This window comes from Scomber japonicus, chromosome 8 (assembly GCF_027409825.1).
Source record: "Scomber japonicus isolate fScoJap1 chromosome 8, fScoJap1.pri, whole genome shotgun sequence".
Lineage (NCBI taxonomy): Eukaryota > Metazoa > Chordata > Actinopteri > Scombriformes > Scombridae > Scomber > Scomber japonicus.
The window spans coordinates 8,550,172-8,568,143 of record NC_070585.1 but is presented as its reverse complement, the minus strand read 5'-3'; the positions used below and the strand labels follow the sequence as shown (position 1 = coordinate 8,568,143).

At 38.8% G+C, this 17,972-nt stretch overlaps 1 protein-coding gene across 1 annotated transcript in view; it reads right to left on the bottom strand.

Moving 5' to 3' along the window:
* Positions 1-15,661, bottom strand: part of aff2 (AF4/FMR2 family, member 2) — a 154,108-nt gene extending 138,447 nt beyond the window's left edge. Inside the window, exon 1 of the mRNA XM_053323996.1 lies at positions 15,563-15,661. Within this exon, the coding sequence (XP_053179971.1) occupies positions 15,563-15,615 (53 nt within the window). The 5' untranslated portion in view covers positions 15,616-15,661. The remainder of the gene's footprint in view (positions 1-15,562) is intronic.
* Between the last annotated feature and the right edge of the window lie 2,311 nt (positions 15,662-17,972).

The following is a 17,972-nucleotide window of genomic DNA, read 5'->3' as shown; positions in this document are numbered from 1 at the left end:
TTTACAGTGGTAACTTATACTTTTCCTTTTCCCCCCTCCATCTTTGGCTGTTCTCAGGATTCACCTGTCAATCAAACTGTCTCTGCATTGCACTTTCCAGAGATCACTTGTCAATCAAACAGTGTGTGTGATGTCTGTTAATGTAGTTTTTCTGTAGGTAGAGTTTATGGAAGGAGGGACTCAGTAAATCAGTAAAGGGGATAGTACACAGATGATTACACAGATTATAACAAAAAAAAAAGTTAATTTCCTTTTTAAAATGAGTCATTTAAAGCCAGAACAGCCGCCAGTTGATTGGCTGGCTGTGCGGCACAGAACCCAACACATCTTCTTCCTGCACTCAAAAATTAAAACATCAAATTGTTGCAGTGAAACATCTTTATGGCATGTAGTACATAGCTGTCCCATGTCAAAAATGCAGGTGTTGTGCTTTGATAAGAGCATCATTAGAGGGAAGTGTTAGCAAATGTCTTCAGGGTTCTTATGCAGTGTCGGCCAATTACAGTCAAACACACTCTCTCTCTGCCGCCTCTCTCTTCCTGTACTCTCTGCCTTTCTCTGGATCTCGCTGCCTCTTTCTACCCGGTGTAAATAATGTAATTTGTCACAGACAGGCCTCCATGTAGGAGATGACCTTTGGAAACCTCACAGTAAATTGGCCTCGGCTAGAAAAGCTACGTCATTAGCCCTCTCTGTCTCTGTCTCGCTCCCACTTCGTCTTCTTCTTCTTCTGCGTCTTCTCTCCTTTCAAATTCACTTTTATTATTTCTGTTTAATTTCATATTCAGTGTTTAGTCTACTGTCCTGCCAGGCTAAGCAGCTCTCTCTGTCTGTCTCGCTTTTTCTCAAATGTGCTGCTGCAGTCAAACACACATTACAAAACCAACTCATAAAACCCAGCTGGTAGTAATTTAAAGGTTGTTTTTTTTTTTTTTTGTGATTAGCCGATGTGACATTTTTTCATTGGCACCCTCAACTGCTTTAGGTCTGTCTTTATCTGTTTTATCTCTCTTGTTTTGTGTGTACTGTAAGTCCACTTAGTAGTGATACATATCATGTATCATATTGTTACAAATGTATCAGTATTGTTTTTGTATGGGCTCATTGACTCTGTATATACTGTACATATCAAACTGTCAGAGAAGAGGAGATCTACACTCTTAACTAAAATTCTGCTACATGGCATCACATCAAAAATGGCTACACACACACACACACACACACACACACACACACAAGCAGCTTACTTATATTAGCTATATGGGCTGGAATCACGTGGGTCTCTCTCCTTTTTTTTGGGAGGGGGGGGGGGGGGTTCGAAGTATTTTTAACCATTAACAAATGATGAAGGAAATGAAAGAACACTGACCTCTTTTGATATTTCAGAAAACACAGAATACTGCTAAGGCCATTATGAATTTCTAATTAATTATTTCTATATTTACCTGCACTACAATATGGATAACAAAGGAGAATGTGCAGGTACATGATGCCAGCAGGCTGTCAGTGAAATAAACAACCAACATTAAAAAACTGAAAAGAGTATTAAAAAATTGTTTAGTGTTCCAGTCTTTTTATTTTCATCTATACCAGTGTGTCATTTTTTGAATCTTAACAGTAGGCCTATAAAAGAGAAGCTGTTGGAGTTTGGCTTTAAATGAAAATGTCACTCTATCCCAAAATCAGCTCATTGTATAAACTTGGAGTTTCACCAGTGTTTTGAAAACAGCAACAGGAGGCTGATTACCATTACATTTAAATAAGAGTCATTACCAAGATTTTTAAAAAATACTGAGGCGCAGCGGTGGAGCTGAATCTGAATACAGTATTCACAAAAGCACTAATTGTGTTTTTTTTAATGAATATTTATTATGTAAAATATTTGTTTTTTTATTGTTTGTTTTTGAGAAAGGAAATAAAGGTCAATTAACAGTGTGTACATGTGTGGACTTTTAGCAAGGTTGCATTATGACACTGTATGTGTCATGAGAGCATAAATAGGTACAGATCTCAGGTCAGCTCTGTGGTCTGGGAGACTGGGGTTCAAGACTCGTATAGGAAGCCACCTTTGCAAACAGTTGATGGAAGAACCCATACTTTAACACTTTAATATGATCAAATAAGATGTGTAGCAATTGTAAATAATACTAAATAATAATACATTTCTTTAAATAGGAGCATTTTTGCTTTTTTATAGTAGATATTAGAAACAGAAAACAAGAAGATATTAAAGATGTTAGAAACAGATAAGAAGGTAGAGAGAGGAGGCATGCTGTTAGGTCATCATCTGTAACCACTACAATACTCTGTCATATTTTATTTATTCAGCTACTTTGTTTACAGTTTGTATGAATTTTATTTCCCAACATGCCGTGTCAGTCTAAATTCACTTCTTCTTCAGGGCCAGTAAAACAATCCCACTGTTGAAATTGTGACTGCCTTATTTATTTAATTGGAGGAGGTTTTTTTCCTCCCCTCTGCAATCTGCAATTATTTATTTAGTAATAACATAATAATGATTTTGGAAGCAGGCTGGGTATGAGTTTACACAATGTGCATGACTGCAGAAAACATCACAACATCTCACTTTCTTCACCATAACCATGTTGGACAAAATGAGCCTGCTAAAACATTTAAGTTCAGAGGGCCAAATCCCACCGACACAGAGCTGGACAGGTTGTAGCAAGAATCAAATACACACACACACACACACACACACACACACACACACACACACACACACACACACACACAAAGTATCAGCAATATCAAGAGTGCCAACAACAGCAGAGAGGAGAGAACTATTACAGCACTGGGTTTAAGGCTGTGGGTGTGTGTGTGTGTGTGTGTGTGTGTGTGTGTGTTTGTGTTTTTGTGTGCATGCGTTATCATTCCTCAGCACCATGCTCCTCTTGGCAGATGGCTCTGCCAACCTCGGGACCTGGGGTGTGTGTGTATGTATGTGTGTGTGTGTATTGTCTTGGTATCTTGGGGGCACAAGGGCAGAAGCTACCTGGTGTTGACTGCCAAGTCTCTTGCTCTCTTGTGCTCTCCCTTTCTCTAAGCCCCTCCAACACACACACACACACACACACACACACACACACACTCACACACACACACACACACACACACACACACACACACACACACACACACACATTTGCCCAGTCACGACTTTCATTGTGTATGCAATTGAATTTAGCTTTTTAACAAGGCGCGGCTATGAAAACTGTTTTCTAGTGAATTTGATTATTATTTTTACTCTTCTATTTGGATTATAAAGCTTATTATTTTTACTACTAGCAGCTATAAGAGTAGAAGAAGTATCCGTGTGTTCATCAATATGCCTCTCTCTACAATAAAAAAAATCTACTTCAGTTATATCATCAGCAGGTTAACATACCACATGCTCCCAGTTACATCTAATCAATAACTCAGCCTCATCAAACAGCATCACAACATAATGAAATAACATCATCATGACACAAACACTGAACTTCACTGACTAATTACTAATTCAATTTTCATAACAAATTAGGGCGCACTACTTAAAGCAAATACTTAATTAACTAATTCAAGTAATTCTTAATTAGTTCTAACAACAAATTAGGGAACGTCATTTTTAAGCAAGCTCTCCATTAACTAATTTGACCCTTTTCTAATTCAATTCTCTCACAACATAATGAATGAATATTATTTGAAGAGGATAGTTTGCTTATTAAATAAATCTCCTGCTAAATAACCAAAATATTTAATATAAGCAAAGAATCATTTTATTCTACATTTTTCAGGAACTTTGACATCTGCTGGGTGTTTGAGTGTGATTTTTTTTTTGTCCTTCTGCCCATGTGGTGGATTTAAATGTGGTTTATTAAAAAGCTCTACAGCAGCTCTCACCCCCCCCTTCTCTTTTATCTCTGCACTGTATAGCACTGCACTGTACTCTGATAAAGAAAACGACTCCAAAAGACAGGAAAAAAGGACTGTGGAACAATAAGTACACAGATAAACATGAGTACTAAAAAGGTGGAAACCTCTGAAGACGAAGCCTCTGCAAACATTAGATCAGCAGCCACAACAGGAGCCTGGTGAGCCGGTCTCATGGGGGGGGGATCGGGTACAGTTATGTTCTCTGCTCTGTTGTCTAATTAGTTGTTACAAGGCTTTTAGTCACATCTATCGACAAGGCAATTGCAATTTTCACACCCCGTTAACAATAAATATCTCAACAAAGATACTTTTAGGTTATTTTGTTAACAATAAAGCTGCAGCGGCTTCTGTAAGTGTTTTAAAGCACTTTAGATCCAGGCTAGCTTTTTTTTTCTTATATAAAGATATTGCAGCTCAGAGAGACATACCTCAGTGTGAGTGCTTCAGCTGCACTGATGAGTGACTTTTTACTGCACCTCATTGAGCCACTGAGTGCCTGAGGGGACTTTTCATCTGAGGTTTGTCTATGACAGCCATTAGCCTGATTTGTTGTGTATAAATTCATGTATCCTTATCTACTGTAACTTTAACTTCCTCATGTCAATTTAGTTCACATTTAACCATTACATTTACAGTTCACTTTAAGTAGATGGAGACAGTTACAATAAATAACACAAGCAATATCTTATGGTGGTTTTCCATTTTTAGTAAACAACAATAACATACCTGGATTTATTTTATTAAATGTAAATCCTTATCCAAGTCAATACATAGAGTAGAAGCTTGTCTTGACACCTTGACACTAATTGTCTCTGACATGATCCAACAAAACATATATTCTAATTATTATAAGTCTGGAAACATGTGGGTCAGTGACAAATAAGGGTTAGCAAGATGAGCAATTTCAAAAGTATCTTAAAAATATGTCTTAAAAGCATCATCAGGTTTGTTAAAATGTACATTTAGTATTTGTGTTGGTTTTATTTCATTTGAAATGACATGACAAATGACATTTGCAACATATTTAACCAAAAGTAAGACTGAATGCTCCTGAAAATGTCAAATGGTGTAACCACAAAAGAATGATAAATATTAAATATTTTATCACCTACAGTGTATTTAAGTGGACTTATACTAATAATGACTTCATTTGGTTCCTGATCTCCATGGTTACCCAGATTAAATGTAATATTTAGAACAATAGTATTCCATTAGCTTTATTTAATATAAAAGTTATAATGTAAGATCATGCCAAACTAGTTGATATGTGTTTTATTGAGAATATACTGTTTTTAGGCAAGTTTAATTATTTGGTACAAAGTATTAATGGTTACACCACTTTGACATTTTTACCACAATCCTCTAATACATTTTCTCAACATGGATTAAAAACAGAAATCTTATGCATATGTTTATTTTGAAATGTGAACCCCTTTAAATTTGATTGACCTATATGGACACAAAAAAAAACGTCATTGGCCCAAATAGAGTAGAAGCTTGTCTTCATGGTCTAATGGCATTGGAGCTATATTGCACCTAATTGACCACCTTGACACTAATTGTCCCTGACATGTTCCAACAAACAAAGCAAAAATATATGTTACAATGATTATTATCAGTCTTGAAACGTATCAGAAAAGCAACATCATTCTAAGTCAGTAGGTGATGAAACATGATGACTGCACATATGGATGAAATGGAGGAAAGGTTAACCATGTATGAAAATTTAAGGGACCTTTTTGAAACTTTAAATATCTGTGGACGATAATTGCACCACTGGGACTTCTGAAGGAGCAGAGAGTGCCCTCAGCCAGTGATTAGATTTCATAATTTCTCGAACAAACAGCGTGTCACATTTGACAAGGTGAAGTCGAAGCTCTGGGAACACGACATATAACAGAACATATGCGATACTGTTTCCTGCTGAGGTGCAAATTATGGCTGATGAAGCCTCCAAAGACCTTTAACACCCTTGAAGAAGTCGCAGCACTCAAAGCTACTCTGGACTAGACAGATGGCAGACTGCATGTTCACGCATATTTTGGAAACTTGATACATCTTCAGTCATTTATTCCTTCAGACGTGAACTCTGTGGACTGACATCTAATATTGCGTTGGAAGGATGAGCCTAATTTAATGTTAGTTATAATTCTGGTTTTTGATTAAGTCCAATTAATTATAAAACATTTAGTTTGTTGGTTAATATTTTCTTATCACTTTCATTTTTATATTAGATATATAGATAGATAGATATTATTTAAATGTATCACAACTCTTCATCTGTTCTGATTCTACAAATGTGGCAACAAATCTGGGAAATATTTGGCCAACATTTCAAAATAAAAGCATCTTCTTAAGGAGTTGTATCAGTTGTAAATGCATCAGGTAACACTTATTTGAAATTAAGACATTAGTAATGTTTTAAATTCATTTCTTAATTTTCCTTTTGAACAATGGAGTGATGCCTCTGAGTTAATGGAGAGCATATTCGCTGGCATTACCTTCCATCAAAATTCTGTTCTAGATGCCAGAATAGCTGCCGATAAAGTTTAAGAAAAGTTGAATTTCTTCCCGTCTTTAAGTTAAGGCCAATTTTTCATTTGCTTCCCTTTTTCCGACTTTCTGTCAAAAATAATGTTCTTTTTGGGGCCAACTGCATGGGCATATGTGAAGTGAAATTTCACGGATAAAGATAAATGTTCTGCTGAGGATTTTATATCCCATCCAGATGGTTACTATTTTATTTCCTTATAAGAGACACTTAAGAAACTGAACAGATGGCGTAGCTCTTTATATGAAGCAAATGCAAACCTTAAAAATGCACCCTGCAACTTCCAGCTAAAGATAGAGGTGTTGATTTACCTGATAATAAACCTGGTAAGCAGTTGACTTCTACACCAGTACACCCAATTTATACCTAAACGATCAAACAGCTACTTTAAAGCAGGGATGGCACTGTAAAGATATTCAGGATGTGATGATGATATAAGTGGATTATCTTATAATACACTTTACATTTGAACAATGACTTCAGACGCTCCATCTTAACTATAATAAGATTTGTCCAATTGAGGCATTTTATTACATCTTCCACTACTTTGATGACTGACAGCCCCGCTTCATATATTTTACTTTCAATGAAAATGTTCCCATAGTTTCTGGGAGCTCGATATGAATTAAAAAAAAGCTTATAATACGTAAAAAAGATGTGGATAAAGAAGTGTCAGCAGTAAAGTGATGATGGTGTGAGAAAAATGTCTGTGTAAAAACTGTGAGTAAAGCTGTAGCAGTTTAGATGAGTTTTAATCCTAGTATGTCTCAGATGTGGTACTTTTGATTGTTTATGGTCTTGTGTTATGTTTCAATGATCTTGGACTTTAATCCAAAAAGAAACGGTGGGAATATTTTGACTTGATTTCAAAGATTATGAAAATCCTTGTTTAACTCTAAAATGAGGTATGGGTTAGGGATAGGGTTAGGGTTAGTTAATGAGGTAACCCTGACCCTAACCCTAACCCTAACCCTGTAACGTTGGAATGAAATATAGCTAAAAAGTTCTAAGATGGAAAGACAACAGGAAGGTTAAATGTATAAACAGCTGGAGATACACATCTGTATGTTATATCATTTGTAGATAAAGAAATATTAATTGTACTTCAGCAGTGGATGAGTGACCCCACAACTACAGTAGTACTACTTGGCACAGAACTGAATATATACTCAAGGATTATTTTACATTAACATGAAATGGAAAAGTTTTTAAAATAAAGGAAACACCAATTAATCATGTCTGTCTTCAATTACACAGCTGACTTTCTCCTAATTACTCTCAGTTTGTCACCCAGGGTAATTTGGATTTGGTTTTGTGATTGGATATTTGTATACTGAACTGAATATTACAACCTCTATTAGGGGAAAACATCTTTTGATTTAAAATATTAACTCTTATTTTAACTTCATTCTGTGTCTCATGTCTTTTTAGTAATGCTGGTGTGGATACAATGTGGATATTAATGTTGGACTGAAATATCTCAACAAATATCAGATGGATTGTCATGAAATATTATAGAGACATTCATGGTCCCCCAAGGATGATATCCTAATGATTTTCTCCATCCTTTGACTTTTCCTCTAGTGAGGTTGACATTTCTGGTGTGAAATGTCTCAACGCTTACTGAATAGACTGTATTCAATTACTCTGTTTGATCCCTTAACATCTAATCTAGCGCCACCATCAGGTCACAATTTTACTATGTTCAGTCAGTCAGTTTATAACAATATACTGAAAAACTAGTGGCATTCCCATCATCATCTCATTTGTACTTGGCTGTAGACTCACTAATTATTCTCCTAACACTGCTTCATATTTTTATCCAGCCTTGCCAAATGAATGAAATCAGATCAATGCCTTTTTCAAAAGGTTTTTAACTATTTTGTGTCTTCCTGTATTTTTTTTGTATTTCTGCTTCTTATGTTTATCTCCATTTTTCATCAGTCACTTTATTGGTTTTTATTGTGAATGTTCTGTCACATAAAAAGCCAAAGAGGGATTTAATGGCTGTATTTTTCTTCCTCATGAAAGACTTCAGAACCACGGACAGTGACTGCTTCCTCCCACACAGACTCCAGGTGATGAGCTTCTTCGCTCTGGCTCGCACCTGCTGACACTCTACAGCCCTGAGGGATAACTGCACCACCAGTATGGCGATGTGATGGATTCCTTCCAGATAGATGCCTTCCTTCAGTGTTATCTGCTGTTTGTTTGTGAATTTCTGGCAGTTTGGGATGAGACACAGCTTCCTTTCGCAGCCTCAGAGTCGCTGATGATGTTGGTGTGAAGTATCGTCGAGTGGAGCCGGGGTTTGGCAAGCCGGGGGCCCCCCCGATCACACAGCGAGGGTGGAAGTTTCAGTGTGATGAATGATCTTGTATGTATTGATGTTGCACGTGTGACTGAGCTGATTGAGAGCTCGGGAGGGTTGACGGGCAGATAGAATATTGGACTGTGACGCATTGACTATAAATTGACTGTGTCACCACTTCTCCCCGTTGAGCCCATCTTCACCTATTGCGAGCTCATCCCCAGACTCAGTTTTACTAATTTTAACACATCAGTTTTTTCAGTTAAAAGCTGCTTAAACAGAAAAAATCCTTCACACTACTTAAAGAGATCCTGTAATCACTTCACCAATAATATTAATAATCAGATTTCTTCCCTGCAGATGTGAACTTTTAAGATCCAAAACGCGCAGCTAGAATCTTATAATTCCACGCTGACATTACGTGTAATCAATTCCCTAATTAACTACTTAAATTGTTCAACCAATCACCATCAGTGTCAATTAACATTCAAAGTGATCTCCCCCAGATTCCAGTGCCATGATTAGCCAGCTACATGATGGGCAATTACAGTGCAGAGTAACATTCAACGCAAGCCCTATTACAATCATACAAAGCCTTCAGATCTCCGCGCAAGAGAATGAAACAAGGAGTGAGATGGGAGGAGGAGGAGGAGGAGGAGGAGGAGGAGGAGGGAGAAAAAGCAACAAAGAAGAGAAGAGATGAAAGGGTATTTCTTCAGGAGGAGGAGGAGGAGGGGACCTACAGTGTTGGTGGGTTCGTTCAGATTTAACAAAGGCGTGGGGAGCTTCAAGATTGTTTTCTCTCTCGTTTTTTTTTTCTTCTTCTCCCCTTAAAGGGAAAATCCACTGTCAAACCCGAGCCGCACATCAATGGCGAGTGACAGACTTTTAACTCCAATCTGAGTGATTTCCATGGTTTCTACTGAGAGGTGTGTGTCATCTTTTATGCCAGTAAAATGCATTGTAAAATTGGAGAAGAATGGGTCCATTTGAATATTCCTCTCTATATTCTGGTTTTCATCTTCCAGTGGCGGCATTATCCTCCTTATAATCTTGGGCAGTTCAGTCCATTGTAACATTTATTAGCATTGAGTCACCAGCTACATCAAAGGTGTAAAAGCTTCTGCTTTTGGGAAAAGACAGTGCTTTTAGGCAGACTGTCAGTATTATGTGCTACACTTGCTCCAATTCCAATTGAATACATTTAATTGTATTTTATTGGGCCAGGACCATGGTCCAAAGGTTCACTTTGTTGGATGGCTTGTATTTGATTGTTTTACTGTAAAGGTGACATATTGTACCTCTTTTCCACAAGTTAACACTGTTTCCTGGTTTCTTAATAAAATGTACCTGACATGCTTTAGTCAAAATACTACAAGGGTCAAGCCCCACAGCTGCCTTCTCAAACTGATCAGTCCCGTTCAGAACGGCAGGTTTGAGTACCTGTTCCTTTAAATGATAATGAGCTGCTGTTCACCTCACCCCCCTTTACTGGGGTGTGCCGACACAAGTCCGACTTTGTGCTCCCATGGTAACTGTGGAGCGTGAACACTGAGAGAAACATGGCTGCCAGAGAAAACATGGCTGCCAAAGAAAACGTAGCGCGGTTTGACAATGTTATGGTCGTAAAGATGGTTACAGAAAACACCAAACATTTCTGAAACAAAATGAGTTGTGTATCATCTGGTGTGACAGTCCTTTTTTTAATTATAGGAAATTATAATAAAACAATATTGTCTACAAAAGCAATAAAGTTTGTGTCATCTGTTCGGTTTCAAAGAAGCCATACTAGCATGAAATAAAGATGGAAGCACTTTAAATGGGTGTCACCATTTACTGTTGACTAAATATCATGTACACTTTGCTCAGCCAGTACTTACAGAAGCTTTGTAAACTGGTGTTGGGGCTTTCTGGGCCAGAGAATCCAAGTGGTACTGCCCACCTGCGTGGTGTTATGGATACAAACAGAATTCCCTGACCCTCAAGAAAGGTACGTTCAGACCTGTCCTTGATTGAACCACGACATGTGGCTGCCTATCACTTCCTGCTTCTCTGGTCTCTCAAACTGAGAAAAGAGATCTTCAGCACCTCATTCACATACAGGGCATGGTCCTGGAAAACCTTTGACGTCCAACAGTTTTTTCATATTTATATTGTTTTCATTTGTTTTTATTTTTTTATTATAAAGGCCAATTAAAGACAACAATTACTTTAGATGTAATTTATTTTTAACTTGTTGTATAATGGCTGTTTGACTTAGTGGTATTTTCAATAAAAGCTTGTAAAATTTACAGAATGTTGGCTCTGCTTTCACTGTGCATCCTCCCTTCTTTGGACTTTGGAAAATTGACTTTAAATAGCGGCTGACCAGCTAATGTTGTTCCTTGGGGAGAGCCATCATTTTTATTGAAGTGCAGGGCTGCCAGGTATAAAGTCTTGGAGTCTTGGAAAGAAAAATAAGTCGTATCTCATACTAAGAATTGCAGATGGTCATAAACCATGTTTTATCCTAGCACAACATGCTAATGTCACTAACCTCTGGTTACCTAAGTGGAACACAACTGTAATTTAAACTGCAGACCTTCTACATGCAAGACAGATGTGAAATGGCTTCTGTGATTCATGGCAAGTCACAAACTTATTGTGAATCCCTATAAAATCAACAGCAAGAAACAGTGTGGACATCTCCATTCATTCTCTCATTTAATGCTCTTGTTACTCAAGAGTGTTGATAAGATGGAGTTCATCTTACAGACATTCAATTAAAATCATTAACATTATTGCAGATATTGTAGAACATAATGTCAGTAACTTTTTAGAAAATGCTGGTGTTAACTTACATTTCCCTTGTCTGCAGTTTTTTTGACAGTTGGTATTCATCCTTCTTTCAGAAAGGTTTAATGACCAGTCCAGCACTGTGAGTGGTTAGTGCACACATACAGGTTTTTACCAACTGATACTGCCATCAGAAATAAACTTTATCCACTCAGAACTTTGGCCATCTGAGGCTGGGGGCTGATGTAGCTTCTAGTGCGGGGGTTTGTGCCTCCAACAAAAGAGCAGTTCCTGTATTTAGCCCTGTTTTGACATAATATTAGCAGGTCCGGTATTTGCAAGAAAAACAACATGGCCTAACTTCGCAAAGGTATTGTGGAGTGGAGATACTAAGATCGGGAGGCGGTGTCATTCTAATGAGCCACGATTTGATGTAAGAGGGGGAGGCAAATCTGAATCACATTTTCTGACCAAAGCAGCCCACAAAAACTGGCTAGATTTCAGAGTTTGTGTTAGTGGGCACATCATAGACCCAAATGTATTTGCACAAGCAGTGAAAAAGTGAGTTTTTCATAATATGTGACTTTTACCACTGTCCAATTAAAAGGTGAATCACAACTTTCAAACAAAATTCACTAGCACTCCCAGCTACTTATCCACTGGACAGAAATTTGGCAGCAAGTCCTCAAAACTAAACAACCAAATTTGTTCTGTGGTTCTTTTAATCAGGATAATATCATTTGTCATTGCTTAACCACAAATTCCACTTGTAGTACTCCAGATTTCAGTCCTGGTTGATTTGGTGACACCTGTGGTTAATTTATCAGAAATACAACAGAAGAGCAACTGGTCTATCTGTTTACAGCCCGACCAAACAAAATCACTCTGTTTTAACACAGAAGTGAGTCAAATATAAAGAAACAACTTATCTGATTTCATGCTGCACATGGTACAAGTAGTTTTCCAGACAACAGGAGTTCATATTTTAAACTGATCCACTGTCAAAAAAGGCTGAAAATGATCATGCCTTGTTTATTAGATGCATTTTTGATGAACAGTCACAGTCAGGGCTAATCATGGTTACAAATGAAGCCCGTGATTGCTCAGGTCGCTTGCCTTGACTTAATGAATATAACTGAAAGCAGAGACACTGATTAACAATGTATTTGCCTTTAGTTCGGAGTGGTAAAATCTTGTTGATCCACATGGGAAACTAAATTCAGGCACTCACAATAAAATCAAAAGTGTATAAGGATCTGAGTTTCTTTTTTTTAAATGTACTTAGTGAAGGTTAGGGAATGAAAATGATCATGGTTAAAAGAAACCAGTACAAATGAAAAGTGGTCACCTGTAATAGTCTTCGTCGATCCAATCATCCAACCTAACTTCCTCTTCAAGACATCTACCCGTGCTTCCGATAGACAAAAACAGCTCCTTGTCAGCTCCCCTTAACATTTAGCCACTTGATAAAACTGTCCTCTCTTCATCTTATTAAGCCACACCGTGAACAAACAATCACACAATGTCAAGGAGACTCTTCTAGAAACTGGAACACCTTCACCTACAAGACCTTATCAAGGCATATCAGACCAACCTTGTTAACCCACCAGCCGTTCCACTCATTGTTCTTCATTTTAATCTACAGTTTCTTGCTTGTTTCTGTATTTTTTCCCCCCCTCTATCTAATAAAGCCTTTTTCTGTGCGAGCCCAGGCTTCCCATCAGGACCAAGTGACAGCAGCAGCGTGATGGACTGGTGGCAGGGGAGGGTTACACATTTAGACACCCTGAGCTTGTTGTTCAGCCCTGAGCTGCTCCACTCCAGCAGCGGGGGGTTAAGTACCTTGCTCCAGGGCCCATCCGTGGAGGCTGCTGAGGGACAGCAGTGTGTGTCACTTTAACAGCTCACATTTTCCAGCTGGAATAAGAAGGATGCAAAACAGCGACGCGGTTGCCAAGTTATTGTGCTCCCACTACAATACATGATCGACCTGGAGAGGCTGTTACACAGTATATGATGAACCTCTCACCATCATCCTGACTATTTTAGCAGTATGTGAGATACAGCAAACAGACAGCATTTAGATGGCACAACACTGCATGGCCCACAGCATTCAGAACAATGTATATCTAATACAATATTCATCCAGCATGTAAACGCTTTAGTGAAACATGTCGGATGTCTGTACCATTTTTCATCATGCAGCTTGTTTCTAGAACATACACACACTTCCTCCACATCAACTTCTATCACATTCATACACACTGAAGCCTAAACTGGAGCCCAGTGCCTGACAAGCTGGATTGAAATCTAGACACAGTAACAGTACCAGTATTTCTTTTTATATTTGACCTTTACTTTGGTTTTTTGGATGACAACTGCAAGACACATTACAGTCTATCCTAAAATAAATCCAGCACATTATATATCCCACATGTAAAAGGTGCAATGACACGTGTCTGATACCATCTTTGATTTCCATGCCTCATTTTATTTCTGAAATTTTTTCTCTGAGCATGCACGGACTTTCTCCACATCGCCTCATATCGCTCCCATCACACACCGAAGCCAAAAACTGTGAGCTGCCCAATCCGAGCTGGCAGGCAGACTGTTACTTTCCTTATGTTCAATTTTTGTCTAAAGCAGTGTGCTGTAATGTTTTCCAAAGCAGACAACCGTCTTTTTACACCACCAGCAGGTTTTGGCCTCTCTTGTTATGACACTGCAGGTCTTTGTTCTTACAGTACGTCCTCTGTTGCATCTAAAAAAAAAACCCACGCTGAGGAATGGAAGTAAAGGCAATGCAATATTCCACAGTATGGATTAGGGCTGCAAGCAAATCATTTCTCCATTGATTAATCATTGATTAATCGTTCAAGTCTATTAAATGTCAGAAAAGTCACAAGTTTCCAGTGTGATGCCTTCAAAGGTCTTATTCTGTCTCACAGTCTGAAACCTTTAGATATTCTTTCACAATCACATGGAAACAGAGAAAAGGTGCAAATCACACAACAGACGCTGGAACCAGTTAACATTTTGTGTTTTTTATGAAAATAGCTGCAGATCAATGCTCCGTTCATCAGCAAGACAGCAGCACGAAAGACAGGAGTACAATCCACAAGCTTGGTGCCCGTCCATTCATTTAATGACATGATTCAACAACATTGTGAGCACAAGAGCAAGAAAATGTAGTTTTAACAGCTCTGAACTGGGAACTGCTTGACTCACAATGATGAGTGCATGAAGGACTTCATCTGTGGTGTTGCTGCACTTCCTAAAAAAAATCAGCACAACCCAACTTCACTCCTTCATTACCTGTCCATGACAGTGTGTGTGTGTGTGTGTGTGTACATGAGTGTGAGTGTGTGTGTGAATGTCATCTGTGCTGACAGCAGGCATACAAAGGTGGAGGATGAATTCACCTCAACTCTTTTTATTTTATTTTTTTAATTCTTTTTATATATTTGATTTTTTAAGATGTGATTTTCAGGATTGAATTGAAATAAATAACACAGCATCAAACTTGTGTGTTACCTGACTCACATCCACCTTCCTCTTATGTCACCGCTCTTGTCACATCGGCCGGTGCGATCTCACATTCAAATCAAACATTCCACAATATATCACAATGAGACTGAGACAGTAAAAAGCCGGCGTTGTGTGTACATGTGTGTGTGCGTGCATGTGCATGTGTGTGTATGTGTGCATACGTATGCATGCTGCTGAGCCTCCCGGTTCGTCTCAAGCAACAACGGCAGCTTACGGTGACAAAGAAACACGGTTTGCACGATATCTCCGGGACTCACTTTGGCTTCCTCTCCCCTCACCCCCCTCCCCAAAAAATAACGCAATCCAAGCCTTGATTTTGCCTCAAAAAAGCGGGGATGCCATGTCAGCTCATCCCCTTAAACCGTGCACATATATTTAGTTAAAAAATTTAAAAAACACAAAAAAAACAGAGAAAATCATAAACCTGCGTATGTAAGACTTACCATGGTTGTTCAAGCTCCCAGTCTCTGAAAAAGTCGAATTCAAAGAGATCCATGGCCGATCCGGCTGGTGCTGTTGGTGGTTAAAATCCAAAGCTGGTGCTACGTGGTTCTACATAGGCTACTGATACAGAGTGTGTGTGTGTGAGAGAGAGAGTGTGTGTGTGTCACTGAGCGAGAGGGAGAGAGAGAGAGAGAGAGAGAGAGTAGACACAAGCGGCTGCCTGCCAGGAAGCTGCTACGTGGTCAAGGCAAGCTGACAGCCAGGCAGAGGTGGAGGGAGGGAGAGAGCACACACACACACACACACACACACACACACACACACACACACACACACTGAAGAAAGCTGTACAAGACAAGTAACAGTGAGATATTCAGTGCAAAAAATCAAATTAAAAGAAATCCCTTCATAACAAGCAGAGCTATTTTTGTTGCATGGATCTTACAAAAATAAACCTCCATCCCCAAAAAATGTGACTGATAAACAGCTGGAAATTGATTTGAATGTTTTTTTTTTTTAAAAAGCTGCAAAAAACTGTTTGGTGTCAAACATGACATATTTATCTGTTTCATCTTCATCATGCAGGAAACCACAGTCATGAAAAGTCATTTCAGCTCTGCAGAGATCACCTCAGATCTGTATGTGTGTTCTTATGAGTCCGGTTCAAACTTGAGAATCCATTAAATGTGTTTTTTTTTTGTGTGTGGTTATGTCACCATTATAACTCTATGAAATGGATGGCTTTAGATTCAAAAGGTGTGACAGTAAAGTGTAATGAGTGTGCGCCGACTCCCCCAGTGAGCCGTGAGGAGTCTTTGTTCAGCTACAGGGTGTGAGTGTGTGTGTGTGTGTGTGTGTGTGTGTGTGTGTGTGTGTGTGTGTGTGTGAATGCACGGTACAGGGCCGTAGCCAACATTTTAAATAGACTGCTGAGGCCCAAGATTCCCAAACACAACCCCACAAAGACAGCTTTGACTCCAGCCGCCACAAACAGCCTGAAATATATTCGCTCCTTTTTTCTTTTTCAATAATTCACATAGATTTTTTCTATCAATTTCATCTCCCCACTGGGATTTTTTTTCCACAGCATATAATATTAAAACACTTGAAAAGCTACTGTATTTGGTATAAAAGTACACAATGTATAAATGTGCAAATGTGCTCCTTGCTCTCCTGATGTAGAGGTGTTACTATGACTTCTGTTGTTTCTTCTAAACCCAAAGTGCTGGCCTTTAATCATCAAATTCATCAGCACTGGAAAGTTTGTGCACAAATACACCACAAAGCACAGCTACAGTGCAGATAACGCACCAATTCTCAACTACTAATGTCATGTTAAGAAGCACTTCTAGACAGAAATGGGGATTATTGTTGACAGACCCTAACCCTAACCAAGTCAGCAGTTTCATGTGATGTTATTATGGTTGGTCATAACTGTAATTTTTGGGGTTATTTTTTTCTTCCTTTAACCATAATTTTCTATCCTGTGGGGTCTGTTAGATCATGTTCATATTTGTTACATTACACTCTACCTCACATTAAAAATATTGTAAATAGAAGCATAAAAGCAGCTTTTTCCCCCCTCAACAACCAAGCAATCACCACCTGCTGAGAAACATTGTGCAATGAGATCAAAAGCTGTGCAAAAACGAACATGTGAGCTATTGGAAGTATATATCAAGGGCGGCTGTGGCTCAGAAGGTAGAGCGGGTCGTCCGCTAATTGGAAGATCGGCGTATCTCCTTCAGTCCACGTGTCGATGTGTCCTTGGGGTAAGATGGTGAACCCCAAATTGCTCCTGATGGTTGCGCCACTGTTGTGTTGAATGTTAGTTTCCCTTCACCAAAGCTACCCTTCTGTATCATCCAAACTTCACCCCAAAATCCAAATGATACCATCTGAAAGTAGCAAATTCGTCAGGCCAGGTTTGTCAATGAGCTTGGCGTCTACACTGATGGTCACATTACAGGATTCCAGATGGTTGCTGCTGCAATTTGGAACCAATGATTCCAAATGGTCTCGTTCAACCTCGGTGAAGTAACCTGGTCGCAGAGAGGAGTTCTCAAAGCAGCAAGCTCCCGAAAACATCGTGCTGGCTTTGAACCTCAAAAAAGCGTCCTCGTCACCTGATTTAGTGTCTCCGTCCCGCGCCCGCTTCACCTATGTTTCCCATCCACCGCAGCACGAGTGTGTTAATAACAGTTTCGCCTTCGCTCTCTATCGCGCGACACATGCCCGGCAGCATTTTTTTTTTTTTTTTTTTTCACTGTTTACGCCTCGCTATGAATAATGATTGACCAGATGGTTGAAACTTCTCACTCAGCATGTGTTGTAGCAGTGGCTGTTACTGTGGTTCCTTTGTGACATCACTGTCCTTTAAAAAAAATAAAAAATAAAAAACAGGCCCTC